General features: G+C 44.3%; 3 protein-coding genes across 5 annotated transcripts; 2 read left to right on the top strand and 1 right to left on the bottom strand.

Moving 5' to 3' along the window:
- Positions 1–969: 969 nt before the first annotated feature.
- On the top strand, positions 970–15,599 carry LOC115403510 (glycerol kinase-like). Of its 2 annotated transcripts, XM_030112419.1 has the most exons (19): positions 970–1,107; positions 4,552–4,625; positions 5,327–5,433; positions 5,579–5,656; positions 7,128–7,207; positions 7,340–7,477; positions 7,577–7,686; positions 8,608–8,674; positions 11,361–11,396; positions 11,645–11,712; positions 12,728–12,770; positions 12,856–12,936; positions 13,029–13,107; positions 13,185–13,281; positions 13,721–13,805; positions 14,078–14,198; positions 14,364–14,507; positions 14,929–15,009; positions 15,103–15,599. In XM_030112419.1, exons 1-19 carry the CDS (start codon positions 1,054–1,056, stop codon positions 15,120–15,122), a joined length of 1,563 nt encoding a protein of 520 aa, XP_029968279.1. In that variant the 5' UTR covers positions 970–1,053; the 3' UTR covers positions 15,123–15,599. The 2 variants fall into 2 exon arrangements, 1 of the variants encoding a protein (XP_029968279.1); XR_003933216.1 differs by lacking the exon at positions 15,103–15,599 and having other exon boundaries at positions 14,078–14,194.
- ddx18 (DEAD (Asp-Glu-Ala-Asp) box polypeptide 18) lies at positions 15,550–21,754 on the bottom strand. Of its 2 annotated transcripts, none has more exons than XM_030112418.1 (12): positions 21,613–21,754; positions 21,099–21,275; positions 20,031–20,183; positions 19,601–19,736; positions 19,392–19,492; positions 19,029–19,228; positions 17,304–17,418; positions 17,072–17,211; positions 16,827–16,988; positions 16,429–16,752; positions 16,163–16,340; positions 15,550–15,928 (listed from the first exon to the last, which is right to left on the bottom strand). In XM_030112418.1, exons 1-12 carry the CDS (start codon positions 21,725–21,727, stop codon positions 15,783–15,785), a joined length of 1,947 nt encoding a protein of 648 aa, XP_029968278.1. In that variant the 5' UTR covers positions 21,728–21,754; the 3' UTR covers positions 15,550–15,782. The 2 variants fall into 2 exon arrangements, with proteins under 2 accessions (XP_029968278.1, XP_029968276.1); XM_030112416.1 differs by having other exon boundaries at positions 21,099–21,317.
- A 261-nt stretch (positions 21,755–22,015) lies between these two features.
- Positions 22,016–24,623, top strand: LOC115403231 (protein ANTAGONIST OF LIKE HETEROCHROMATIN PROTEIN 1-like). Its single transcript, XM_030112079.1, has 2 exons — positions 22,016–22,224; positions 23,149–24,623. The coding sequence occupies exons 1-2, from the start codon at positions 22,021–22,023 to the stop codon at positions 24,301–24,303; spliced, it is 1,359 nt and encodes a 452-aa protein (XP_029967939.1). The 5' UTR covers positions 22,016–22,020; the 3' UTR covers positions 24,304–24,623.
- Positions 24,624–27,503: the final 2,880 nt, after the last annotated feature.

Consider the following 27,503-nt stretch of genomic DNA (forward strand, 5'->3'; position numbering starts at 1 on the left):
TTCTTTAGTCTGTTTACTTTCAATCAAGGGTAACACACCTGTAGTGATGGCACTGATTGTGCTCCCTCGATGATTTCCTGAAGCATTTACTCCTTAAATAATAAACAGAAAATTGCAGAGAGGTTTGGTAAATGCTAAATCCTCCCCCTCCTTCCTTGGAGATAGGCCCCATTTGCTTGTCTGTTTCCCTCAGCCAGACTGTCCCCTCTTTAAAGTAACTCCACAGCCATTCTCAGGTCTTAGTGCAACTTTATTAATTAATAAACCAAGAACAATAAAATCAGAACCAAGGATACTCTTATTTTGAAAGAAACTAAATAAAAGTCAACAGAAATGTGTTTATATGGCATTTAAGTGCATTTATATACAGACACAGTTTATTTTATTAATCAACTTTACTTTTTCCATCTTATCATTGTAATTATACAATTCCTTGGACCTGAAATCGAGGAATCAAGAAAAAATGGGCAACATGTGAATCAACACTGCTGCAGCAGTCAACACTCCTAAAAAATGTAGATAACCAGACAAATATAAGAGGAAAGTATGGTTTATTTTTGTAGCCAAAATGCCACTGAGGTAGCCAAAATTACAGCGCTCCTTTTCAGTCTGCTTTGATTACTTTTGCACACAATTTTGTGGGTTTTTATTTACCAGTATGTATTCTAACAATTTTCTGCATTCGTGCATGATCCAGGTTCCTGGTGTTTTGTGTCAGACGGTGAACTGAATCTTTTTGTGTCAAATCTATAAATGCGGCCTCAATGAAAAGAAACACTGAGTTTTCCACGCCCCCTTTTCCACTCTGATTTTGAGGGTGACCTCATAAAACCCCGCTAAGTTGTCGCCACGCCCCCCTCAACGCTGATTGGACAGCATCTGACCTCCTCCTCTCATCAGCAGCCAATCCCCGCCTCCAGCCCGCCCTGAGCCCGCCCTCCGCCGGGGGCCGGTCAGGGGACGCCTTCGGCCCGCCGGCCGTGTCTCCTCCGCGGCCGCCCCCCTCTCCAGGACTCCTCTCCGGGACTTCACGTCTCCGCCGTCTGACCCGGCATGGACCCGCTGGTGGCCGCCATCGACCAGGGCACCAGCTCGACGCGGTTCCTGGTGAGTGTGGCGGCGGACCGGGAGGCTCTGAGCCCGGCGTGGCCCCGGAGGCTCCCGGTCTTTATCTCTCCGGTGTTTCACTGCTACTGCTGTCATCCTGCTGTGTACCGAGACAGGGTCCAGACCACCTGAAGACCAGCACCCCCTGGGATAGTTTTTACTTTCTTACAACATGCACTTTGTCATTAAGGAAGGACACATATTTTCATTGCAACTTTCAAATTTTTCTCTAAAAATAAACTAAGTGCTGCATATTTTAACAGTGGAAATAGCAAGAAGAAATAAAATCTGAATTTCATAGTCATCTAAAATCTAGAATCAGTTTTTCTTGACGTTGGCTGTGGCGACTTACAATGTCTTGTACTTTCAAAGTGAATGTCTCCATTTAATGGATGAAAATATCAATCAGCTGTTGGCAATCTTCAGATATGACATTCAACCAATGTACCTCTAGGTTTAGAGTTATTCCGGGAGTTAAAGGAGGGATGCAAAGGTCAGAGGTGCATCTATTCCTCCAACCCCTTCCCAGAAAAATGCCACTCCTGCAAGTGAACTTTTTGAATTCAATGTGAAGTGTTTCACCTCATGATTATTTATGATCGGCAGGTATGATCCTGTTCACCAATCCCTCTGTTAATTTAGAAACATAGATTAGTTTGGAATAATGATAATAAAAATAAATAAAACCATGAACATTTTCGGAAAACAATCAAAAAGTTTGCACAGTTGATGTCCAGAAAATATTTTGTCTGTATTAACAACCATTTGAAACCTTTAATCACAATCTGCAATCACTGCCTGTAGTTTACAATTCTGCTTAATTCATGCATACACATCTCCAGTTATAACAAGATATCATGAAACATTATGAGGCTACATATTAATATGACATTCATATAACATTGTTATTAAAAACTAGTAATACTTTCTACCAAATAACATAATGAAAACAATTTTACAATTAATATATCACAGTATATCAGAGAAATCTTCATCACACATTTTCACATCACATTTAAAGCTTTTCTTACGTTCTAACAAACAGTCAAGTCTGCATCTTGATAAGATATTGGTGTATTCTTGTCTACACAAAACAACCATGTGCTCGTCAGTGAAATGATGTATTTCTTTGAGAATGTTCCAAATATCAAATACTAAAATGATTTGAATTTGATGCCATCAGCTTGTTGGAGAAAAGCCAATAATAGACGAGACGGTGTGTGTGAGATTATCCCAGAGGGGGGTGTTTCCCTTTGACTTGATGGCGACCTACGTACAGAATGTCAACCTTCAGGCTGGAAATGGAATCTTGTGTTTTGGTTTCAGAAAAGTTTTAGTCATTCAACCGTGAATTCATGCGGAGAGCAGCAGGATGCAAACCTTAAACTGTCTTCACGTCGTGTTGCAGTATCTGCTGCTCGGACTGAGACAGACAGCAACAGTTGGGGGAGAATAAACCCACCCTAAATGTTCAATTCAAACGCGTGAACACAAGCAGCAGTCCGGGATCTGCCATCTTACTGATCGACTTGCACACGTGCAGTAAAACTATTTACTACGACTGTAGTGCTCATGTGCAGCGGTCCGAGTTTCAGGAAACAGCCTGAAGACTTTCAGAAACGTTGCACTCTGAAAGCCGTTTTCAAAAAGTACTGCGATCAGGGACTCCCGACACTCCTGTTGTGTAGACGAACAGCCAAAATACAACAAAAGTTTACAGTGCCCATTCAGAAACATTGATAGCTGTAAGAGCCCCACTTCCATATTACCCCCTTCCTGACAGTGAGCGATCCGTCCTCAGGAAACCCACAGCAGTTAGCATCTGTCACCTCTCGTGCAATGTGGAAGACAACAGTAAATCAATTCCTGTTTGTTTGTTTTCAAAAGCTGATTCAGACTTCCAGGTCAGCTGGAAGATTGGATCCTGGCACAAGTTGGAGACACAGAGGCTTCTAGATGTTGGTTTTCATGGGGGAAAAAAAACCCAGCCTGTGTTTACAGAACTGAACAGTGGAGTGAGTGTTTGGCTGAAGCAAGTAGAAATGTGTTTTTTTTTCTTGCCCTTTTTGAAACGGCTCTATTGAACAGATCCCCACTGAAGATGAGAGTGAGTTATTTCCATCAGTGTTGTGTTGGCAGAGAAGGAAACTTTGCAAACTCTGATTGACACTTTTATCAGACAGATGCAGTTCCTGATGATCCTCTGCTGTGGATGAGAATAATAAAAGGCAGGCCAGCACCGCTCCTTTCTAGAGGCCTTTGTCTGTTTTCGTCCGCAGGCTGAGCAGAGATTTGGTTCAGACTAGAAGTTAAACTTTAAGCTGAGGGTCATCTCTACATATTGTCTCAGCCATGTGTCTCGTCCTCTGTGGCAATAACTGAGCCTTTTGGAAACGTTCCAACAGCTCTCTACCGGCCGCTTATTCCACATACGTGTTGAGAAATGAACACATTGCTGTGAAGCGATCCTGTAAGCCGTCCTTCAGACTTGCTCTCGCTTGTTATTGTGTATCTGAGGCTGAGTTTACCTACAGCTGCTCGTATCTCCTAATTTTCTCCGTCTGTGTCCACAGAAGACACAAGGTCAGTATTCAGGACCTTTGCTCTACATTTCCACGTCCCTTTGACCTCGACTCATCCAGTCTAAACATTAACACGCACCGGTTACGAACTCTTAAACATTGATTCTGTTCAAACAGGATTCTCTCACACTTCATTCACACAGATCAGAATCTACTCCAGCCTCCAGAACTGGAATGGGCAGTCCTAAACAAAATGAGTCAACTCAACGTTCTTTGGATGACTCTCTGTCAGCCTGCTTTATGTTGTTGAGTAAAGCTGTGATTATGCTCTTCCTGCGAGCAGAGAACCCTTTAGAGGCCGACTCAGGCTTGTCATTGGACGCTGGCCTCGTTTTCTGCCTGACTGGATGGTTTCAGTGTGGGAAAGTGAGCGGCTGAATGTAAAGAGGCCTGCGGTCTGTTTTCTTCCTCCGTCAGACGCTGTGCCTCTTAGGAGGTAAAAGTGTGACTTAAACCGAACGTTACTCTCTGCCTCTTCTGTAGGACTGGTCCTGAAGTCCGTCCTGCACAGAGGCTCATCCTCCTCCCTCTTTAGAACAAATACTGGCTTCAGTCCCCCTGTAGTTTACAATAAGTGTGCCATCCCATTTCAATTGAAAATCATGTAAATGGGGTCTTCGTGGTTGGTCGCTGTACAGCTTTCATGAAATCAGATCAGAATTGTGCGATTTAAAATTTCAAAGCAGTGTCTTTTTCATGTTGTAGTCCAGATTGGACCCTCTGGCTCCGATTTAGGCCAATGGGCTGCAGGTCCGACGCTCATGGTTCACTTGGATTCTCTTTCCCGTTGCCAGTTTCCTCTGAATTCTGTGCACCAGATGCATCAGGTGCTGTAAAGTCGGCCACTTTTCTCTCTACACAGGTGTTCAATGCAAATACAGCCGAACTGATCTGTCACCATCAAGTACCGGTCAACCAGAGGTTCCCTAAGGAAGGGTGAGTGGCACTGCAACGTAACAACACCGTAGTCTGCTCAGAGAGATTTGACCTTTGAACCAGGTCTTCGCAGACAGGCTGTTACAGTTTTTAGAGTTAGTGTTGCTTTCATTGCACTTAAGTTGATTTTGTCTGTTTTCCCCTCAGGAAGTGTTTTTAAGTATCACATTTATCTCTTGAAACGATTTTCTTTTGTGCAACAAAATCAAAGTAAGACATGGAGCCGATCCAGAGCGGCTCTAGAGGAACACGCCGTGACCTACCTTCATCTGTTTTTACTGACACACTGTAGTTACAATTTAACCACATGTGTTTTGATATTTAACTCACCTGCATGTAACTTAAGGCCTCACTTGGCCTCAAAGCAATAAAGTTGCAATAAATGATGAAGGTGTATCGCTTTATGGCGGCATTAACTGACAGGAGGAGGCCTAGGAGGCCTCTTTCACTCAGGTTTCACTGAGCCTGGCTGGAGATATGTCTCTGCTGTTTACACAGAGGCCCAACATTTTCTAAAAGTTGTGTTTTCCCCCGGTCACACGGAGTCCAGGGTTTTAGAAAAGTTCCACCGATGTTACAACAGTCACCCCAAAAGGTAGCGATGCTGATGTTCAAAGAAAAGACTTGGGTTTTAAGCATAGACAGATGACGACACATATTTGTGACACCGCTGTAGCCTTTTGTGGTTGTGTTTTATTCAGCTGGGTGGAGGAGGACCCCAGAGAGATCCTTGAATCCGTCCATGAGTGCGTGGAGAGGACCTGCGAGAAACTACAGCAACTCAATGTCGACGTCTCCAACATAAAAGGTGGAACACTGGCAGATAGTCCATCCATCCATCTTCTTCCTGGTTTCGAAGCCCAGACATCCCAGCCTCCTGGAGCTGCTCCTCTAGAAAGTGAGAGATCCAATCTTTCCAGCCAGCCTTTGACACTGGTGGTGTTGCTTCACAGCGGTCGGGGTGACCAATCAGAGAGAAACAACCGTAGTTTGGGACAAAGAGACGGGCGAGCCGCTCTACAATGCCATCGGTGAGTCACCTCCTCCCCCTTCAGAGCACTTCCTCTCTTGTAAACCTGTTTCTGTGACAGATTCACCGCTAATGGGAAACGTCTTTAAATGAGTAAGAAGATGTTGTAAGTCAGGATGGTTGCATCAGGCTTCAGTAAGCCGTATCAGGTCTGTCTCTGAACACATGCATCCTCCTGCTGAGTCTCTGTGTGCTAATACTGCCAGTGAGACGAGTAGCGTTACAGTGTTTGATAGGCTCCTTCATCTGAAAGCTGCTCAGAATCTTTATTGGATTATCCAGAGAGTGGGGATGGTGGGATGGGGGTCGGCCTAATGAGCTGAAGCCACAATGAGGAGCAAACATGCAGTGATTAGTTCAGGAGTGCAACACTCATTTTAGTGACGGGCCCTCAAGAGCTGGTTACAGCAAATACGTGGTTTTAATGGGTTTATGCATACTTCCTTAATTAGTCATTTATTTGTGCTTTTAGCTCAGATAAACCAAAACTCTGCACTTTTCCATTTTAGAGCAATACTGCCACCACAGCAAAATAAATAACAATCAGACCACACAGACAGAACACAGCAAAACACAAACAGATTCTAATGAAGCAGTCAAGCAGATTCTAGAAGCAAAGAGTCTAACTTCAGATCTGTTAGCACTCCAGAAGCTTCAGAGGATGTCTAAAATACCGAAAAGTTCATGTTTTATTGCAGGTGTAGCATGTTTGAATGGGGAATTGTGCTTGTTTCTACTGCATGAATGATCGTCAGTATGCTTCAACCATCTTTTCCTCTGATATATAAAAAATATTTAAGGTGGAAAACCTCAAACTATTTGACACAAATTGACAAAGATCTACATTTTGGAGAGAAGATCTTTATTTCAAGAGAGACACAGAGTCACGCACGTTAAAGTCAATTGCTCCTTTTCTGAACACAGTTGGTGAGCTTTTTTTGTTGTTGTTGTGCAAAGTCTGGAATTTACAGGTAATAAAATGAGCGACTGTGTATTGTACCTTTGGACCAGCTGTTATAAAAAGATGAGTTAAAATGAATGTGTTCCTTTATCTTGTCACACTAATCATGATTACAGTCGACTGATGCCCTGGAACTAAAATTGTCACACTTTCCTGCAGTGGACTGAAATAAGAAGAGAATGGTGAATGGGGCTCCACACACTTGATGAATTTTTAGTTCTAACGGGATATTTTTAAGTAAATAAAGATGCAATGTGATTAAATGCAGTAAACTCTGTTGTCTGATGCAGTTATTTGATGAGATTATAAAAAGATTCCTACTGTTAGTCGGGAGAAACATAATTTCAGCTTCTTGCGGGATTTTTTTTGCCAACCTTTGTGTGCAGGATGGAAACGGACCACATGGGTTCATGAAGCTGTGTCTGAATCTCATCTGCTTGTGTTCGGTTTCAGTTTGAGGCTGTGCAGACTTTCCAAGTTAACGAACGTCTTCTGTCTGTGCTGCGTTTAGTTTGGTTGGACCTTCGCACACAATCCACTGTGGAGAGACTCATCAGCAAAACTCCAGGCAGAAACAAGAACCACTTCAAGGTGACAATCAGTGAAACGGCTTCACTTGAAACGTTGTCATGGAAACGGGGCGTGAAGCCTGCTCCGGTTTTTGAGGCTCCAGATGAAAGTTGTCTGGTGGGGAGTGTTGAAGCTCTGTCCCCTCCTCCCCAGAATCAGACCGGTCTTCCCATCAGCACCTACTTCAGCGCGGTGAAGCTGCGCTGGATGCTGGACAACGTGGACGAGGTGCGGCGGGCCGTGCTGGCCGGGCGCGCTCTGTTCGGCACCGTGGACTCCTGGATCATCTGGGTACGACTCGCTGCAGGCGACCGCTCGGTACAGGGTGTGAGGACACTGACCCAGTGTGTGTGTGTGTGTGTGTGTGTGTGTGTGTGTGTGTTTCTCCAGTGTCTGACAGGTGGAAAAGACGGAGGCGTCCACTGCACAGACGTGTCCAACGCCAGCCGCACCATGCTTTTCAACATCCACACCATGGAGTGGGACTCAGAGCTCTGCAGGTACACACACTGTCTCGTTCGCCTCCGCAGGTCAAGTCAGGGAACTCAGAGCTCAGTCGAATGTGTGTGTTCATCCCAGCTCCTTTACTTTGTGATATCTTATTTTTAAACTGATACCAACAGATGATAAAAAAAATCATATGAAAATAAATGAATCAGTGAGTTCGACAGATGAAAAGATGTAAGCCATTAAAAGCAGGTCTGTCAATTATAGTTGCATTAAATGCTATTAATTAACGTGAAGCTGTCAAAAGACTATTTGTTTTAATCGTAATTAATCACAGAATTAGTATTAAGGTTAACAACAGATTCAAAGAAAAGGAATTGGAGAGAAAACTGAATCTCATCGAATGGGTGTAAATTTATTTTTCATTTAATTTCACAGTTATTATTAAGATTAGTATGATTATGGTGCTATTATTTTTTTCTGAACTCGCCCAAGATGTTGACCTGATATATTAAATCTCTAAAAATAAGCATTATGATACTTTATTCCTCTTAATACTTGGAAGTTTAGTGTTTTACAGCACTGCCTGTTTCTGTGTCTGCTTTTGTCACTTCTGGTGAAAGTGGATCGGCTAAATGCTGGAAATGTAAGAGGCTGTAGGAAGGTAAATACTGTGGCCTTTCCAGAGTAGTTGGTGGTTTTATGAGGCAAAATGTTTTCCACATTGCTGAGAAACGGGGATCAGGGGTTTTGAAGCTCTAGGTCTGAGACATACATGAACAAACCAAGTTAAAGTAGGAAAAAGGGCTATTTGCATTATCTGTCTTTCTGATCTTTGGGTGTTATTTGCATGAGATTTTTTAAAATTCTCACAGCTTGATCAACAGGTTGTTCACACTGACTCATTAAAAAGTAGAGCTTGGGGATTGTTTGTGATAACTGATCACAACGGAAGTCTTTTGCGCTGCCTCCAGGTATTTTGACGTTCCGATGGAGATCCTCCCCGACATCAGGAGCTCCTCGGAGATCTACGGCTACATGGTGAGCTCCGATCGGGCGATCATCACAGCTTCACACACAAATAGTTAGTCTTAATTTTACATAAAGAAATACAAATGGGTATAAAATTAATGATGAAAGAAAATAAAATACAAACTATTTTACAGTAAAGAAAATTTAAAAATAGGGTGTGTTGCCTAAAACAGTTATGATAATATACATATGTTCTTTTTAATTCTAGTGTATTTCCTGGACTATAAGTGAGAGTTTTCTGTTTCTTTGGCTAACGACATGTATCAAAATAAACCGGTACATACCATCTGAGACCACTAGATGTCACTTTGTGGCACCAGAAAGCTGCTACAGTCCCACAGAAACAAACCTCCATTACTGCTGCAGTCCACTGTCAAAGCAGGAAAAGCGTCTCCCTGAAGAAATGTCTCCGCAGCAGAATTTAAAGCAAAATGAGAAAATAGAAAGAGGTTGAAATGAGAAACTTTTGAGGGACTGGAGAACTGCTCCCATCCTGTTGTTGTCCCTTTGTGTTTGGCCACACTCCTATCTTATCTCTGCTCTACAACATGATCTTCTCTGTGGTCATTTATGCAACCTGCACGTTGCACTGGGGGCAAAAGGCCACAGGCATGGCAGCTTTGTTTGTTTACATACGTGTGAGATATGTTTTAGCATTTGGAGGCTTTTTTCCCTCATGTATATCAACATCCTGATGAGATCAGTCAGAGAGAGGGATCCATACTGAAAGACCGACACCAAGCTGTTACCACTCGTCATAACATGGCTCATTTGATTTCTGGTGATTAAACCATTCTGCCGTGACGGTGCTATCTCTGGATTATTCATGATGAAGATGTGTTTTTTCATGATTTGCACTGTGGCACCATGTGACCGTTCAGCATGGTAAATATTAAATATGATATTTGGAGTTATTCCACACTGAGCTCCGGGGAAACCCGGACTTCTCACAACTTCCGTTCATCCATGACTGTAATTATGTAATTTTTAGTGCAGTAGACCTGTACTGTTCTTATGTTTTATGTCAATTGTTTTATGTTGTTGGTTTTCAGGGATTTTACCATTGTTCGTTGTAACTTGGTGTTTGCTGCTACCGACAGATCCGCCTTGAAAATGCTGGGTCTCAATGAGGCCCACCTTTATAAATAAATTTTAAATGAGATATATCAAAATTAAAAATTTAACAAGAGAATTCTGTTCAGAATGAATTCATGTGATAAATCAATTTATCATCATTAATAAAGATTTACATATAATCGTATTTACAGATTTCAGGGTCACCTCAGATTAACAACAACTCATAGTTAAAATATAACTGGATGAGTAATTCAGTGACAGTGGTGCTACTGAAAACGCGACCTTTTGAAAAGCGCTACCATGGTGGAACTTTTTGAAAATGCTTTAACTCCATTTCTGCCAAAATTGAGGAAAATACAACTTTTTGAAATCGTTTTCAGCATTTCTGACATTCTGACAAACAGGTATTCAAGTATGTTTTGTATTATCCCTTTTGGATATTCTGGTATTTTTTCAAGCTTATGCACACATCTCAATATGTATATTTACACAGACACTTGAATATCTGTGTGATCCACTCGGTCGTTAGTTTTTTCCTGTTGCATTTTTGTCTTGACTTGTATGTCCCCTTTGTCCATTGAAAATCACACGTTGGATTGTCCAGATAAAGTCTGACTGAGAACTTCTTCTCCCCGACATAAACTTTTTTCCCATCTTCCATTAAAGAAAAGGCCTCCAGTTCAGTCCCAGCATATGACAGCTGTCATTTTCCCATCATATCAAATCTTCCACATGTATGTGCACATGTCCCTGCAGTCACAGGCGCTCTCGAGTTTGTTAGTTTTCAGGGTTGTCATGTCCCATATTATACAAAACTGTCTTTCTAGTAGTTTTCTAACTGTAAAATGTGTCCCTGTATCTTGTATATGAGACCCTAGAAGTGGAGTCTGCTCAGTGAATCTGTGCTCAGATTTTCCCTTCATGACGTTCTGCAGGGAAATAAAAAATAGGGATTAAATTCAGGATAATATGAAAAATTGTAACAGTTACCAGCAGCTAGTATTAGCTACTTGGTTGTAACTGTAACAACATATACCATCAAACGAAGTAACATTTTCAGACACACAATATTTTTAACTTCATCACTTCCAGGAACCTTTCCTCTTGGTCACATTCTGGTTCTAACTGGTTGAACGGCAGCGTTTCTGTGAGCCAGAGCGATAAATCCACTATAACCATTAATGCATGGTACGTGGGTTGCCAGATCAGATGTGTTTCCAGCCCAAACACAATGTAAACCCAGCCCACCTCATAAAAACCAGCTCAAATCTCAACCTCTGTTGAAACTTGTGTTAAAACTGTGGAACTATTTTCTGTATATTAAAGAAGACGTCATCAGCACACCACTGCACTAAATAAACGAAGACTAAAGGTTACACAAACAGGCCTCCCAGGATGAGCAATTTCTTCCTGAAGCACAGACAGATCCTGGAATAACTTCTTTATATGCCGATAAATGGATGGTCAGATGGTGATATTCTGCAGGGAGATGCTTCATTCAGACTCAGACTGTCAGAGGACATGGACAGACCCATCGGCTTTAGATTTATCAAAGTCAAAAGTTTTTGAGACTTTCTGAAGCACACCTTTGACATGTGACTGTTTGTTTTGTAACCAGAAATGCGGCTCTCTGGCAGGAGTTCCTATCTCGGGGGTAAGCTTTCTTTTTACATGTTATGTAACCTTGTTAAAACTGTAACATCTGGTTCTGCGCTGCAGGGTGTGGTGCACGTTACCGTCATGCAGACAGACAATGTGTCACCGCATAGTAACAAACTGGCTCATAAGAACAGCTCTGAGTAATCTTCATCATCAGCCACTGCCGCTTACGGCTATTGGAATGTTGTGTAGCCATAATACGAAGGGAATATTTACCTGTCACACCCTCCTTCCCTCCATCAGTGTCTGGGAGATCAGTCAGCTGCTCTGGTTGGTCAAACATGCTTACAGGAAGGTCAGGCCAAAAACACGTAAGTCTGCTTATCTTCTGATACCTTCAGTCTTTTGGCAAACATCCAGGTGTCTGACAAGCTTGCGAGGGACTGGAGAAAAGCAGAGAAACAAACCACGATGGGCTAAAAACAGAAGGACTAATTTACAGGAGGTCTGGGAACAGCAGCTGCTGGACCTGGATTATCAACAGTTACACCTGGACATGGAGAATTAATGTGTCTGATATGTTTTTTTTTTATTTTCCTATTCATGGTGTCCTTTTGACTGGTGCTCATAGTCCAGGAAAAACGGTACATCCAAAAAGAGAAATAGATAATTACCACTTCACCTCAAGCATTCACATTTACTTGAAGACCTGCACATACAGAGGGAGAACATGCAAACAGAAAACGATGGGAACTTTTGGAATTAGCTTTTCAGCTCAGTAACATGTCCTCATCAGTCATACTGCATTTTCATACATTAGAATACACAGCTTTCCCATCTCATTGCAAGAAGGTCCCAAGTTTGAGTCTTTTTTGAGCCGATCTGTGGAGTTTGCATGTTCTCCCCATGCATGGCTTTCCTTCCACAGTCCAAAAACATGCATTTTAAGGCAGTTTATGAGTCTAATTTACCCAGACATAGGTGTATCTCTCAGGATGAATGGAATATAGAATGGTGAAATTGATTGTGCAGTCTTCTGTTTTACAGAGTTTAGAGTTTCACTTGGTTTATGCTTTTATACTAAGCTTTTTTCCTTGTTATACATCATTTTCTGTTTGAGGATGTCTGCCTGTCTGTTCTTCATTCTGTTTATTTTTAGGATGTAAATGTCATCACTCATTATCTGCTCTGATCTGTACTTCATATTATAGAGTCATCAGCATATAGCATAACATTATACTCACACTGCCAATCAGTATACATCAATTGGCTCAATCCTGGACTGATTTCTTTCATTTTATAAAACCAGATGGCAACTGGTGATGTATTTTAACTTCTTGAGAAGATAATACACTTTCTAAAGCACAAGAGTTTTTTTTTTCTCAGGTATGGAACAGGTTGCTTCCTGCTCAGAAACACAGGCACGAAGGTAAGATGTGATTTCAAAAGTTGACCTTTTGCTGCTTTTTTCTGTCCTTTTGCCCTTTTCTGATTTGTTTTTGTGTTTGTGTCAGCCTGTGATGTCCGACCATGGCCTGCTCACCACTGTCGCCTACAAACTGGGAAAAGACGCACCGGCCTGCTACGCTCTGGAGGTGTGTGTTTGCATCAGCTGCACACTCTTGTTTTAGCCACAGTAACATCCTCGAGATGTGGATGACTTATTTCACCTTTTCGCTCCTCGCAGGGTTCGGTGGCCATCGCAGGCGCGATGGTGCAGTGGCTGAAGGACAACATGGGCATTGTGAAGTCCTCCTCGGAGATAGGTACTTCCTTCCTCCTTCACCTGGACTCAGAAAGGACGAAACGAGGCTGTGATTTAAAACGACTGGTCTCCTTTCAGAGAGTCTGGCTGCTGCTGCAGGGACGTCGTACGGATGCTACTTTGTGCCTGCTTTCTCCGGCCTGTACGCTCCGTACTGGGAGCCCAGTGCACGAGGGTAAGACAGTCAGTGTTCGACTGGGTCTCAGATTACCAAAAGAGACATTAACTCAGTAATTCCTAATTTGTTTACCATGCTAGTGATATAACATTTGTGCCAAAGCTGCGCCATGAGGGCGGGGATTTACTGAAATCCTGTTTCTTCACCCTTGTAATCACAATAATCTGAATTCATTCCTGCCTTTCAGGTTTTCATGATACATTTTCTTGGATATGAAACCATTTAAACAAACTAGTCAGTTTTTTTGCACAAAAACTGAGAGAAAATTGTGGAATTATTTATATGTTATTATGCTAACATTTTCACCCTTTAAATAGTTTGGCTGCTCATGAAACATACACACACACGCACAAGTTATATATCTTTGTATGGATGGTGTTGAGATGAATTCCTCGAGGTTTGTTGACATCTGTGTAACTGAACCTGCCTCCTCCAGGATCATCTGTGGACTCACACAGTTCACCAACAAGAGTCACCTTGCCTTCGCAGCTCTGGAGGCCGTTTGCTTTCAGACCAGAGAGGTGAGCGGGATATGATTCCCTTCACTGTGCTTTCATGCTTTGACAGGATTTTAAAGATGAAAGAGAAGTGTGATTAATTGCAAATAATTCACAGAAATTGTCCTTTTAGCGGACAGAACAAGAGCTCTGCTATGAGGACGAATCTCAAAGCACAAAGACATAGATTAGTTTGTAAATTCTTTTAAAACAGCATTAATGCTCAGCTCTCTTTGTGTGTGTGTGTGTGTGTGTGTGTGTGTGTGTGTGTGCGTGTGCGTGTGTGTGCGTGTCAGATCGTGGATGCCATGAACCAGGACAGCGGCGTTCCTCTGATGCAGATGCAGGTTGATGGAGGGATGACGTCCAACAGATTACTGATGCAGCTGCAGGCTGACATCCTCTGCATGCCCGTGGGTATGAATGACATGTGGCAGCTGACCTTCACCTTTGACCTCATGCACTCATCCATCCACAGTTATAAATAAAGGGAATGTCAGAATGACTTCCGTTTGAGGAAAAAAAGTAAAATAGATAAATTTTGACTGTGTTTCTTGTCTTTTCTGTGTGATCTGGTTCCAGTGCGACCCCTCATGTCGGAGACCACCTCCCTGGGCGCTGCTATGGCGGCGGGGGCGGCGAAGGGGGTGGATGTGTGGAACCTGAGCCCCGACCATGTCGTCCCGGTCACATCCGAGAAGTTCCAACCTCAGATCAACCCAGAAGGTGACTACACCGAGTTTAATCTCTGAACCTCGGAAAACTGACATGACACAGCTCAGTAAACGGTCGCTTATCTTGGATTTGTGAGCTACAACCAATTTGCATGCTATTGATCAGTGGTCAGACACATTTTGATGAAACCTTCTGGTGGAAAATACAGTGAATGTTTGGGAATTTTTTTTTTCCTTTATATTTTGATATTTTATCACCTGTTTTGTAGTTTTAGAAATGTTTTGTTTTCTTTGTACATAAAATGACTATTCTGGGTTATATACATTCAGAAACACACAATTTAGTAGACAAACTGTTGGACTTCCTAATTTGTGCCTCGTTTGTCACCTGGAGCTGCGATGTAAGAGTTAAAACATTTTTCTAAAATATTCAAAAGGGATTTCTTGGTGAAGTTGGTCTGGCCTCTCCACAGAGAGCGAGTTCCGCTACGCTCGCTGGAAGAAAGCCGTGCAGAGAGCCATGAACTGGGAGACCTCGGAGCCCAGCAGCCCCGGTACCGCCCCCCTTTACCTCCGGAGCCGTTCTCAGGTCGTTCTTCATCTGTTGACCTGTTTAACGGCTCTCGTTCTGTTTTGACCTTTTGCAGATAACCAGGACAGCAGATAGACCGCCTTCATCGTCACTGATGAAACTTTCTCAAGTGCCAGTTCGAACGAAGCCTGACGAGCCACGGAGGTTCTACTTCACTTTTTTTTTTTTCTTTTTTTACAAACACTGAAGAGACTTGAAAATCCATGATCTCAAAGAGGGAATTGTTCTTTTAAAGAATAAAATCACTGGAGAAATATGAACTACTGTGATTTAAACCAGACAGCACTTTAAGATTACCTGCTGGATTTTAATACTGTAATTTTTTTTAAATTGAAGCCTCATTTACACGATATTGGTTCGTGTGGAAGCAGCGTAGCCGGAGAGCTCGTCCAGTTTGCGGTTTTCACTTTGGGACGTATGAAAAAACGAGGCCTCGTGTTTAATTTTTTACTCGATCTTTGAGTCTCTGAGCTTCGACACACAAATCCTGCATCGTTTACCGTGTTGAGATGCTTTATTTCTGTATCATGTGAGCATAAAAAAGACAATAAAAGATTAACTTGACTTCCTGAAGGAGACTTTAATGTACTGAGAGCGAACGAGCAGAGGATTCAGATAACTAGAAGGACTTTTGAGGAATTCCTTCGACATCAAACAGAGGACGGCGCCTCGAGTTCATAGATAAAAAAACAGGAATCTGTAGAAGAGGGGGGTAGGTGGGAGAGGTTTGTGTCTTCAGCGGGAGAACTGCCTCCGGTCGCCCTTCCCTTTGTTGACGTGCTTGAAGATCTTGGATTTGTGCACGTTCTTGGATTTCTGGTAGCCGAAGCCTCCTCCGCCGCCGCGCTTCTGCATCTTCACGCCTTTGCTGCTGTGAACGTCTGAGGAGAGAAAAGTTAAGGAAAAAAAAAAAGTAAAAAACATTCCTCGCTCAGTGTGAAAGTAACTGTCGGAGCTGCCGGTTTGAATCCCTTTAATCCCAACCAGAGCAGCAGTCAGTTTATCCTTTCTGCTCGTCTGTTTCTGTTGGTTTTTCTTCAAATGACAGAGCAGTATTTGGTGCTATGGATATGAAACTGTCTTGAAAAGTGAATCTGAATCACAGAGAAGGATACTGAGGTCAACAAAAGGAGGCACTTTGAAGCCGAAGGAGAGCGCCACCATGGGGAGGTTGAGGGTGTTGACGCTGTAGATCTGCTTGAGCGAGTGCGAGTCGTACGCCCGCACGTAGGACTTGTAGGCCTCCTGCGCCGACTTGTGGAGGTAGTAGTTCTTCTCGATGAGCTTCTCCAGCTGAGGAAGGAAAGAGAGAGAGAGAGAAAGCGTTGAGACGAGGAGCTGACCTCTGACCTGCTGGGAGCCGGAGGCCGAGCCGACCCACCTGAGACTGGATGTCAGAGATTTTAGCCCAGGAGAACTCGAACTCGCTCAGAGGAACCTTGGCCTGTTTGAGGAAGCGCAGGAAGCCGAGCTCCTCGGGCCGCAGGATGAGGAGGGCGTGGCCCCGCCCGTCGATGCCCCGGGCGGTCCGGCCCACCCGGTGGATGTACTCCTTGGGGTCGTCGGGGGGGTCGTACTGGACGATCCAGTCCACCTCGGGGATGTCCAGACCTCGGGCCGCCACGTCGGTGCACAGCAGGATGCCCGAGTCGGCGTTGCAGAACTGGAAGAAGGTGGTGGTGCGTTTGGTCTGCTTCTGCTTGCCCTGTGGGGAGAAAGACCGTCAGCGGAGGGTATTCACGTGCACGGCAGTCTGCGGGTCGGGGTGGGGGGGCTTACGTGGATGGCCATGACGGGCAGGTCGATGTAGTTGAGAAGCTCGTAGTGGAACTTGACCGACATGCAGGAGGAGAAGAAGACCATCAGCTTCTTCTTGCGGTTCTTCTTGAGGAAGGTGAAGAGCAGCAGGAAGCGTTTCTCCGACGGACAGACCACGTAGCCCTGGAACGGCACACAGCTCACTGCTTCTGTCGGATCCCTCCCTTCCCCCCGCCACCGCCGCCGCTGCCCCCCGCCCCCTCTACCTGCTCCAGGCCGTCCACCGTGGCGTTGTCCTTGTTGTCGTCCACGCCCACGTACAGCGGCTCCTTCTTCAGGGAGATGCGGGCCAGGTCCTCCACCTTGCGGGTCTGAGTGGCCGAGAACAGCATGGTCTGCCTCCTCTCTGTGTGTGCAGAGCATCAGTCTCATGTCTGTCACACACACAATCACACACACACACACACACACACAGAGATGCGCAGAGCGGTGGCGTACTGGGCAGCAGCTTGATGATCTGCTTCAGCTCCTCCTCGAAGCCCACCTCCAGGATCCGGTCGGCCTCGTCGATGATCAGACACTGGAGGTTCTTGAACATGAAGCCCGGCGTGTTCTGAGGGGAAACACGTCCAGCCACAACATTATGACCAGCTCAGGCGGGAGAGGTGTATCAATACTGAAAGATCCCCAAAGCTCATTATGTGATTAACAAGTCCCATCACCTCTCCTCTAATTTCACAAAGTATTAGTTGTGATGGTTGTGCGCCCTCTAGTGGACTGAACAAGCAAAAACTACTTGATTATGAGCGAGACTGTAAATATGTTGTGCTTTTCGACTCATTTTCGACTTATTTTCGTGTTTATTTTGACCTGTCACAGGAGTGGTTTCATAATAAGATGAATGAAATAAAGAAGTGTGTGTTCTCTCACACTTCACACCAGCTGTCTGGATTTGATATTAACCCTCATTAAGTTAAACTGTCACACATTGCCACAACTGATCATTAAACAAAATATGACTATTTCATCTTTCTAATGTGACACAAACTGAAAAAATGTTCAATGTGGAAACAGGAGCCACAGATTTGTGTCCACAGAGGGAACAGAGACGGATTTCAATTCAAAACGATGTTTATGTTTCACGTAAAGAAAGAAACAGCCTCTGGGCTTTCCGACAGGTTTATCAATAAAGAAATGATTGATTAACGTCATACTGAATATTCATACCTTTGGGTTAAAATTAACAGAAGTGTGAGTTTAAAAACACAATGTGTCAGAAATTTTGGAGATGAAACAGAAGGAAAAGACGGTACTTTAACTAGAGTTTAACCAAAAGTCCAGGAAATAGAATGAATGAAAGAAGCTGCAAAGCGAAACAGAATCTCCTCAGAAGAGGTTGAATAAAGGCCTCAGTATGCTCCCCTGTCGCAGCGACGCCGTTCCTACGCCGTGTACGTAGCACCCTACGCAGCGCCTACGCTGGGGCGTCGCATGCGCCTCCCAAAAATCGTGACTTCGCATCGAGGCGACGCGTGGTGACGTGAACGCCGAGGGCTGTGATTGGTTCGCTTTCGCGTTGTTTATAGAATGAAGTAGATCTCACCCCAAATGCTTTTCTGATCCCAACAGTGCTTCGGGAGAAATTTAGATCCAAAATTGAGCGGCGCACATCCCTACACTGTTAGCAGGGTTAGCACTGTTAGCAGACAGGGCTGTGTGTATATCCGCTCCTAAGACGGCTTTAATCGTCCAAAAGCTCATTAGTTTCACCAATTTCATCCTGGTCCGCTCACGCCACTCCTCCACGACAGCCCGGTGTCACCAGATATGTCATATATGCAGATATATGTTCGGTAAATGCACAAGTGTCTAGATATGTACGTCTAGAAATCTATGTCTATAGATCTATATCTAGGTAAAGCCGGAGCTACGGAAGCCGCGTTGTTGTGACTGCCAGCGGCTTGGCAGAGGAGGGCGTTCCCTTGACGCAGAAGCAAGATATGTTCAGTAGCGGCGTAGGGCTGCCGGCGTAGGAACGCCGTCGCTGCGATGGGGGAGCATACTGAGGCCTTTACGTAAGGAAACTTTTAAAGTTGCTCTTGGTTTCCGTCGCTGTGAGACTTAATGAACTGAGACAGAAACAGTGAGTCAATCATGTTGCGGGTGAAGTAAGCATATTGTTTCTATTGGGAGCAGGTGTGTGTGAGCGCGTGTGTGTCTGACCTGCAGGTGGTCCAGCAGGCGGCCCGGCGTGGCCACCAGGATGTTGACCCCGTTGGCCAGCTTCTGTGCCTCGGCGGAGCGGTTGCTGCCCCCCATGATGAGCCCGTACGTGTGCACGTGGTGCGTCATGAGCTCCTTCATCACGCCGTACGTCTGCATGGCCAGCTCCCGCGTGGGGGAGAGGATCACCACGCCGGTGCCTGCAGGGGGACGGGGGAGTTAGCGGGGGGGCTCTGAGGGGTGGGTGGAGATGGAGGTGTGTGTGTGTGTGTGTGTGTGTGTGTGTGTGTGTGTGTGTGTGTGTGTGTGTGTGTGTGTGTGTGTGTGTGTGTGTGTGTGTGTGTGTGTGTGTGTGTGTCTCACCGTTCCGGGGCATGAACTTCAGCTTGTAGATGAGCTCGATGGAGGGGATGAGGAAGGCCAGCGTCTTCCCGCTGCCCGTCTTGGCGGCCGCCAGCACGTCCCTGAAAGACGAAACACATTGACTACTGCTGACACTGAGAGGAGGGGGGGGGGGGGGGGGGGGGGGGGGGGGGGGGGGGGGGGGGGGGGGGGGGGGGGCTTGTACTCACCGTCCCTCCAGCAGGGGGCGGATGCTCTTGTGCTGGATCTCGGTCATGTGTTCGAAGCCCATCTCCTTCACTCCTTTCAGCGTGTTCTCGCTCACCAGCTCAGACAGCGAGGCGAATGACGTGTCTTCAAACGCCCCTGGAAATGCACCGAGGGGAGGGGGGGGGTCAGTCCCTCACAAGCTTTTCACACACTGAACTCTTTCTGATGCACATTTGTTCATTTTTTTAAGACATTTTTCTCGCTCCGTCAAGGCTGAAAGATGCTAAACCGCTGTGAAGATCTTAAACAGTGAAAAACACAGACAGCTCAAAAGGTTAAAGCAGCTAAAAGGACGACAACAGTACAAATAGGTGAAAAGCTGACACACAGTGTCCAATCAATCAATTCATCAACATGCTGCAGGAATAAATTCAACTCTTCTTTCTGTACCTGTTAATCCAGACGGTAACTCGGGTTGATCCTCATCCTCCTCGTCACCGTTCTCTGCACCCTGAGCTCCATCTTCCTTTGGTTTGTCATCATCAGCTCCTGACGCCTCCTCATCTTCCTCTGCTTCTTTCACGACTTTAATTTTTTTTTCAACTGAAAGTTAAAGAGAAATACTTTTTTTAACTTAAACAAAAATGCTCAATGCTCCATAATTGTTGTATAACACTATAAAAAATGTTTTGAAGTGAATCTCATTTCTGTGTCAAAGTTTTTCTGTATTCCTGTAAGAAAATGTTTACTTATTTTATATGTGCAAGTGTTCAATCAAAATCAACAGGAGTTCATTTTCATTATTACTGCTTTAAAACACTAATATTAAATCATTCAATTTTCGATCTTTGGGAAATTTTATACTAATCAACTGTCCACAATCAGAAATGCTAAATATTAATTTAATATTTGTATCTCTAAATGTCATAATCACATCCCAGAAAGTTTAACATATAAACAATCAAAACACTAAACATTAACTTGACGAATGTCCTCTCTCTTGAATGGTACGCATTTTTTTTAATGCTAAAAATTAAGGCTCAGCACCACAGGGTTAGAAAAAAAACCATGAATCAATCAAATTCATTAACTGCTTTGTTTAGAGTCTCTGCACAGAAGACTTATACAAAGTTGTCTGGCTGTTGTTTCCTTATGTTATTTATCTATTTTTTTTTAAGTTGAGGGATTCTGTTCGTTGTCCATTGTTTTCATCATCTTGGCTTTTCTTTCATTTGTAACTGCATCTCTGGGAGAACCAAACTGTCAGAAATTCTAAACAGCCTCAAATAAAAAAATTGATCTGCATCTAATTTTCAACTAGTAATAATAAATATTACTAATCAAACAGTGATTACTGATCACTAATTTTAGTGAAAACAGAAACATATTCTTCTTAAAGACACACGTCAACACCCTGCTTGCTCCATCAACAAGCTGTTGTCAGTGATTCAGTATATGACCAGTAACATTGGGTTTTCGATACTGTTTTCAGTGATCTAACAAACCCTGGTAGTTTACCTGGTGTTTCAGCAGCTCCTGGTAACTTTCTCTTCTTCTTTTTTTTCTTCTTCTTTTCAGGAGTTTCTGTCTCTTTCGAATCATCCTCTGGTCCCCTGGCTTCTTTCTCCTCCGGATGGAGGTTTATGTCGGAGGATGAGGAGTTTTGTTCCTCCTCCAGATTGTTAGAAAGACTCACTGCAACACAGCAGTCAGAGGATGACGTACAGATGAAGTTTTCAGTAGTCCACAGACTTTCATTAAGAAAACACATTCAAATTCGACACATGTATTTTAGATTAATCGCGTGGTACTATACTGACTTGTTAGTAACTGTGGAAATTGTCTGAAACCAATTCTAAAGCTTCACGCCACTCTGCATGAATTAGACTTGACTGAGTATCATCATCTTCAGGAGTTAAACTCGATCTAATGAGATATTTAAAACCTTATTAGCTTTCGGATGCTAACGTTGCTAGCCGCGCGGCTAATGTCGTGTCTGTGTACATCTGAACAGGTCTGACACGAGACTCACCCTCTTCCTCTTCATCCTCTCTTTTCTGAACCTTCCTCTTTGCTTTGCGCTCTTTGTTCTTCTCGTTTCTTTTTTGTATTTTCTTTCGGAGCAGTTTCATCTGCAGGTCCGCCATGTTTACGCTGGTTAAACACGTGTGTACAGCTCCGGGTGTTCAGGACCCCACGGGAGACTGTGGAGACTGCCTGAATGAAAGCCACGCACACATGTTAGACAAAAGCAGGTACATTAAGTAATTTTTTTTATTATGTATTAATTTGAGTGCAAAAAGTTGGTGTTTTAATGGCTGGTATCGAAATATACATTTTTGTTTCTTTCTTTCTTTTTAATTTTTTTTAAAGTTCAGTGTCGTGGCGCTTGAAAGTGACGTCAATCGAGGCGGAAGTTAAGTCCATCCCTGTATCAACAATGGAGGATGCTGTGGTGGGAACTGTGTGTCTGCTGTGTCTTCTCCTCTTTTTGCTGCTCACGGACCTGGAAACGAAGCGTGTGAAAGAGGCGGTGGACAGGGCGAGGAGGAGGGCGGACAGGAGGAGGCTCCGGCGGCTGCTCGTAGTCCGTCTGGTCGCTGAGTTGGAGAGGATAGAAATCCGGAGGAGACGAAGGAGAAGAGTCAGTCACTTCTACAGACTTATCACCGTCATTAAAATCCTTTTAAAACATGGGGAGTCACACCGTGCTGCAAGATATATCTGAAATGTGTCGTGATGTCAAGCTTTAGCCATTTTACATGTCATCAATTTACACGACATCAATTTGGACAATCAAATGGAGCAATAATACATTATTAGATTGACTTCAACAGATCCTATTTCATTTCATTTTAGTATTGCATACCTAGTGCAACAAGTCAGAAGGATAAAATTAAGGAATAACGACTAACTAGCCCTAACCATTGCTGAAGGAAACTGCATAGATCTATCATCCATCCATCCTGCGCAGGGTTGTGGGGCGCTGGAGCCAATTCCAGCTGAGGGCAGAATACATCCTGGACAGTTCACCAATTCCTCACAGTGCAAACGCAGAGAGACAGTCAACCGCACACACTCACTTTAACACCGAGGGACAATTTACGGTCACCAATCAACCTCACATACATGTTTTTGGACTGTGGGAACAGACGAGAACATGTAAGCTCCATACAAAGGCCTGGCTGGTGTCTGAACCTGAATCTTCTTGCTGTGAGGCAAGAGCACTAACCACTGTACCACCGAGCCTGGATCAATCATTCAATAGACAAAAAGAAAAGTGGGGCAGATGAATGAATAGCCAATGCTAATCATACGTTATTAATCCCATTGGGGAGATTCGTTTTCTGTATTTGCTCATCCTGTTTCTAGGATATTCAGTAGAAGCACTGTTGCTGCAGTACTAACTTAAGTTTAGTGCTTTACTTGATCATGTGCAGATTTTATCTTGTTACATGATAGACTGATGTAATTAAAATCAGCCTGTTTGTTTTGTATACACCTGTTATTCATGGATACTTCTGTGTTTCCGTCAGTAAAATGAAGCTGAATGTTGTGTTGTGCTCAGGTGCTGCTGCGGATCCTCGCCCGGCGCTGTTCACCATGTGTTTGGACCCACAAGAGAGCCGATGAGTGGTGGACCACCGTGGTCCCGGGTTTCCGGAACCAACAGTGGATCCAGAATTTCCGGATGTCCAGAGGAACCTTCAAGTACGTCTGCTGCCGCCTGAAGCCGGCGCTGGAGAAGAGCGACACCAACTACCGGCCCTCCGTGCCTCTCGACAAGAGAGTGGCGATCGCCATCTGGAAGCTCGCCACCAACGCGGAGTACCGCAGTGCGGCGCAGCTCTTCGGTGTGGGCGTCTCCACCGCCTGCTCCTGCCTGAAGGCGTTCTGCTCGGCGGTAGAGGAGATCCTGCTGCCCGAGGTCATCCGGCTGCCGGACACAGAGCAGCAGAGAGAGCTGGCTCTTCTCTTTGAGCAGCGGTTTGGTTTGCCTCACTGTGTTGGTGCTTTAGGAGGCCTACAAGTCCCGATTTTAGCCCCACGAGAAGACCGCACCAACTATTTAAACCCTGCAGGGGGGCATTCTGTGGTGCTCCAGGCTGTGGTTGATGGTACAGGCTGCTTCTGGAGTGCGTACGCAGGGCAGCCGGGCAGCCTGAGCTACGCTCATATTCTGTGTATGTCAGACCTGTGGGAGCTGGCGGAAACCTGCAAGCTGTTTTCCCAGGAGAAAAGGAACCTGTGTGGGCAGGAGGTGGGCCACTACATCCTGGGAGATGAAGCCCACCCGCTCACCGACTGGCTCCTCACGCCCTTCGCCGACGACGGGAGCCTCGGCCCGCGGCAGCTCTGCTATAACCACAAAACCGGCAGGGCGAAGGCCGTGGTGGGGGAGGCCTTCTGCAGGCTCAGAGGGAGGTGGAGGTGTCTGCAGGAGCGCAACGACTGCAGCCCGGACAGGGTCACCTCCATGATACTGACCTGCTGCGTGCTGCATAACCTGTGTGAGCGCCGCAGGGAGCCGTACCAAGAGGAATGGGAGGCAGCACCGCCTCCCTCAGAGCAGGACAACCTGCTGGCTCCTACACCGCCCCCTGCAGGACAGACTGAAGGAGCAGTGCACCCTGAAGGAAGGACTGAACTAGCAGCGCCCCCTGCAGGACTGACTGAAGGAGCAGCCCTGAGGGAAGCCTTAATGCATTATCTTAGCAACTAGCATGGGACGAGGTCACCACACACAAATCCAGAAACAGTGACACCATTTGGAAGCTGTTTGACAAATCTGAGTGGCTGAAAGTGATCGCTGTCGCTCAGCTGAAAACCCTGAAAGAAACAATATTCTTGCATCTTTACCATCTTAAATTTAGCACTCCACGAACAGGAAAAAAACCTCTAAGGCAGCCAACTTTCCGTCTGTGGTGGTATTCACATTGCGCTGAGTACTCTGGGCCACCGTACACTGATATTGAATCATACCTCTTTCAAAAAATAAACACCATGTGTTTTTTTTTATTACATGTAACATGTAAGTCCTAATGTTTACTGTCTTATTTATTGACTTTTTTTGTAATAAAAATCATTTCACTTCAGTCACATCCTATGGAAAGTACCTAGTGTGCTCACATCTCTCTTTTTATTGTGCTCATATCTCAATATTTTCTTAGTAAAGCAAGTTGTGCCGATGCTGCTGTTTTTGAATGATGAAGTGTTGCTGCAGGTGTAAAGAGAAGCTGCACCAAACAAAACCGCGCCTGTCCAGTCTCCAAGACATCATGGTGAAGCCAAACACTGGAGGACATGCCCACTTTCACAAAACAACAGCAGCAGCATCCTTCAAAAAAGCAGCTCTTAGTTTCCAACGTCTACTCTACTTTCTACAAAGACCACTGGTTTCATTTAACATGTAATCTAATCAAGAAGCTGAGAGAAGATACAGACAGTAAACTACAGGAAGCTTCAGCAGCAATAGGTTTTCTAATGACTGTGTTTTTTGATAAAGTGACTTTATTTAAATAACTAAAGAAAAGAGAAGCTGAGAGCACCTGCATGAAGCAACTCATCCTCAGAGATGAACTTTATCGATCCTGTAATTCAGGTCTTGATTTATTACACTGATGCTTATTTGATTCTTTCTCTGTAACTCTGAATCTTCCTCACAGTGGTTGAAACAAGGGAAGACACATTTTGAAGAGTCTAGGAGGCAAAAGTACACAGATTTAACTTCAAATTGAAAAAAAAAAAACAACATGATTAATTCAGGTGCTTACAGAAATAAAGTATAACAACACTGTTTCTGGCCTCAAATCAGACATCTCTCGCAAGTGTAACCATTTCTGGTCAGCCTTGTTGTAGTTTTTGCTTTAAATAACTTTTTAATAAGATTCATGAATTTTTTTTTTTTTTTAATGTTCAAGGTTTGGTTCATTATGGATGATGATTGCAATTCTGTAGAGGAAAAGATAACCAGAGACACACACACACAAACACACACACACATTCACATACGTATATGGGCAGCTTGTAGTCCAATAATTTCAAAAACAACTGTTTGGATCAGGGACATGGAGAAAGCATGCAGGGACAATGTATTTGGATATATTTAAAATTAGATTAAACTAGCCAACAGGTTAATGCTAATGATTTATTTTATTCACTATGTCAGTTAAACCTTGAAACAAAATACTAGTTTTAACAAAGAAAAAAAAAACACTTTCCCAGACAGTGCAACTGCATTTTCTTTTAAACTCTAAAACTGTGCAAATTCAAAAAACTGCAAGCAACACAGCAACACCCAAACAAAACATTAAAACATTTTCCTTTCAGATTTAGTTTTTGCTAAATGTGGAAGATGTCTGAAGAAAGGTTATTTTACCTCTTAATAGATATAAACTGATCTTTAGCGTTCTTGTTGTCAAAAGCCTGAGCTGACTCGTTTTTCCTCTTGTTTCCCACTGTTGTCTGAGAGCAGCTCACAATACCACCTTGTGGTGAAAAGTGGTACAGCGGAGAGGGCCAGAGTGGTCATAAAAAAACAGAACACCAGACTTTGAGATGAAGCAGAAACTGTAGTTTCAACACAGTTTCCTCTAGTTTATTTTAAACTGCTGCAGAAATTATGTTTTACATCCTGTCCTCCAAAAAAAGCTGCACACGCTTCTTCAAGATGCTTATATTGCAGAATGAGATAAGTTACAGTGGGTGGGCCACATGAGGAAGCAAGACGAGAGTTGAGGGCCGAGCCATGAGCTGAACTCAGAAACAATCAGCATGTTGAAATAACGAAAACACAATAATCTTAGACTTAATGTTTTGCGTCAACGATGTGCAAAGACAACAAATGAAATGAAATGGCACATTCCAACTAACAGAAAAGGAAATTATTCCTCATCAAAATCTTAATATTTAATTGATCCTCAGTAGTTCTGATCATCTGACGTTTTTGAAAGCTGAAAAGAATATGAATCTGTACAATAGTGTAGCATTTGTTTGACATTGTTTCCCTTGAAGAGTTATGATAGGAATATAATTGAAATATAGAGTAAATATATTTCTGCAATATATTAAAATTAATATTGTTTGGACAACTGTTTTTGACATATCAGAAATTAAATCTACAAAACGAAACCCAATATATAATATATAATTTAAAACATTTAATTTTAATTTTTTTTCTATTCATCAGCATCATGTCATCAACTTCCATCCATCCATCCATCCATTTTCTACCGCTTATCCGGGGCCGGGTCGCGGGGGCAGCAGTCTCAGCAGGGATGCCCAGACTTCCCTGTCCCCAGACACTTCCTCCAGCTCCTCTGGGAGGATCCCAAGGCGTTCCCAGGCCAGCCGAGAGACATAGTCTCTCCAGCGTGTCCTGGGTCTTCCCCGGGTCTCCTCCCAGTGGGACATGCCCGGAACACCTCCCTAGGGAGGCGTCCAGGAGGCATCCTAAACAGATGTCCGAGCCACCTCAGCTGGTTCCTCTCGATGTGGAGGAGTAGCGGCTCTACTCCGAGCTCCTCCCTGGTGACTGAGCTCCTCACCCTATCTCTAAGGGAGCGCCCAGCCACCCTACGGAGGAAGCTCATTTCGGCCGCTTGTATCCGGGATCTTGTCCTTTCGGTCATGACCCAAAGCTCATGACCATAGGTGAGGGTGGGAACATATTGACCGGTAAATCGAGAGCTTCGCCTTTCGGCTCAGCTCCTTCTTCACCACGACGGACCGATACAACGACTGCATCACTGCAGCTGCTGCACCGATCCGCCTGTCAATCTCACGCTCCGTCCCCCACTCGTGAACAAGACCCCAAGATACTTGAACTCCTCCACTTGGGCTAGGGTCTCTCCACCAACCTGGAGGGGGCAAGCCACCTTCCTCCGGTCGAGGACCATGGCCTCGGATTTGGAGGTGCTGATC

Source organism: Salarias fasciatus, chromosome 16, assembly GCF_902148845.1.
Source record: "Salarias fasciatus chromosome 16, fSalaFa1.1, whole genome shotgun sequence".
In the NCBI taxonomy this organism is placed as follows: domain Eukaryota; kingdom Metazoa; phylum Chordata; class Actinopteri; order Blenniiformes; family Blenniidae; genus Salarias; species Salarias fasciatus.

Bases quoted from the DNA above. Each gene is read 5' to 3' on its own strand.
- LOC115403510 (XM_030112419.1), top strand. From the start codon at position 1,054: ATGGACCCGCTGGTGGCCGCCATCGACCAGGGCACCAGCTCGACGCGG. The intron at 7,478-7,576 runs GTACGACTCGCT...GTGTTTCTCCAG, and splicing joins TGGACTCCTGGATCATCTGG to TGTCTGACAGGTGGAAAAGA. The intron at 13,806-14,077 runs GTGAGCGGGATA...TGTGCGTGTCAG, and splicing joins TTTGCTTTCAGACCAGAGAG to ATCGTGGATGCCATGAACCA.
- ddx18 (XM_030112416.1), bottom strand. From the start codon at position 21,727: ATGGCGGACCTGCAGATGAAACTGCTCCGAAAGAAAATACAAAAAAGA. The intron at 20,184-21,098 runs GTAAACTACCAG...TTTAACTTTCAG, and splicing joins AGGAGCTGCTGAAACACCAG to TTGAAAAAAAAATTAAAGTC. The intron at 19,737-20,030 runs GTACAGAAAGAA...GTGCATTTCCAG, and splicing joins GTTACCGTCTGGATTAACAG to GGGCGTTTGAAGACACGTCA.
- LOC115403231 (XM_030112079.1), top strand. From the start codon at position 22,021: ATGGAGGATGCTGTGGTGGGAACTGTGTGTCTGCTGTGTCTTCTCCTC. The intron at 22,225-23,148 runs GTCAGTCACTTC...TGTTGTGCTCAG, and splicing joins GGAGGAGACGAAGGAGAAGA to GTGCTGCTGCGGATCCTCGC.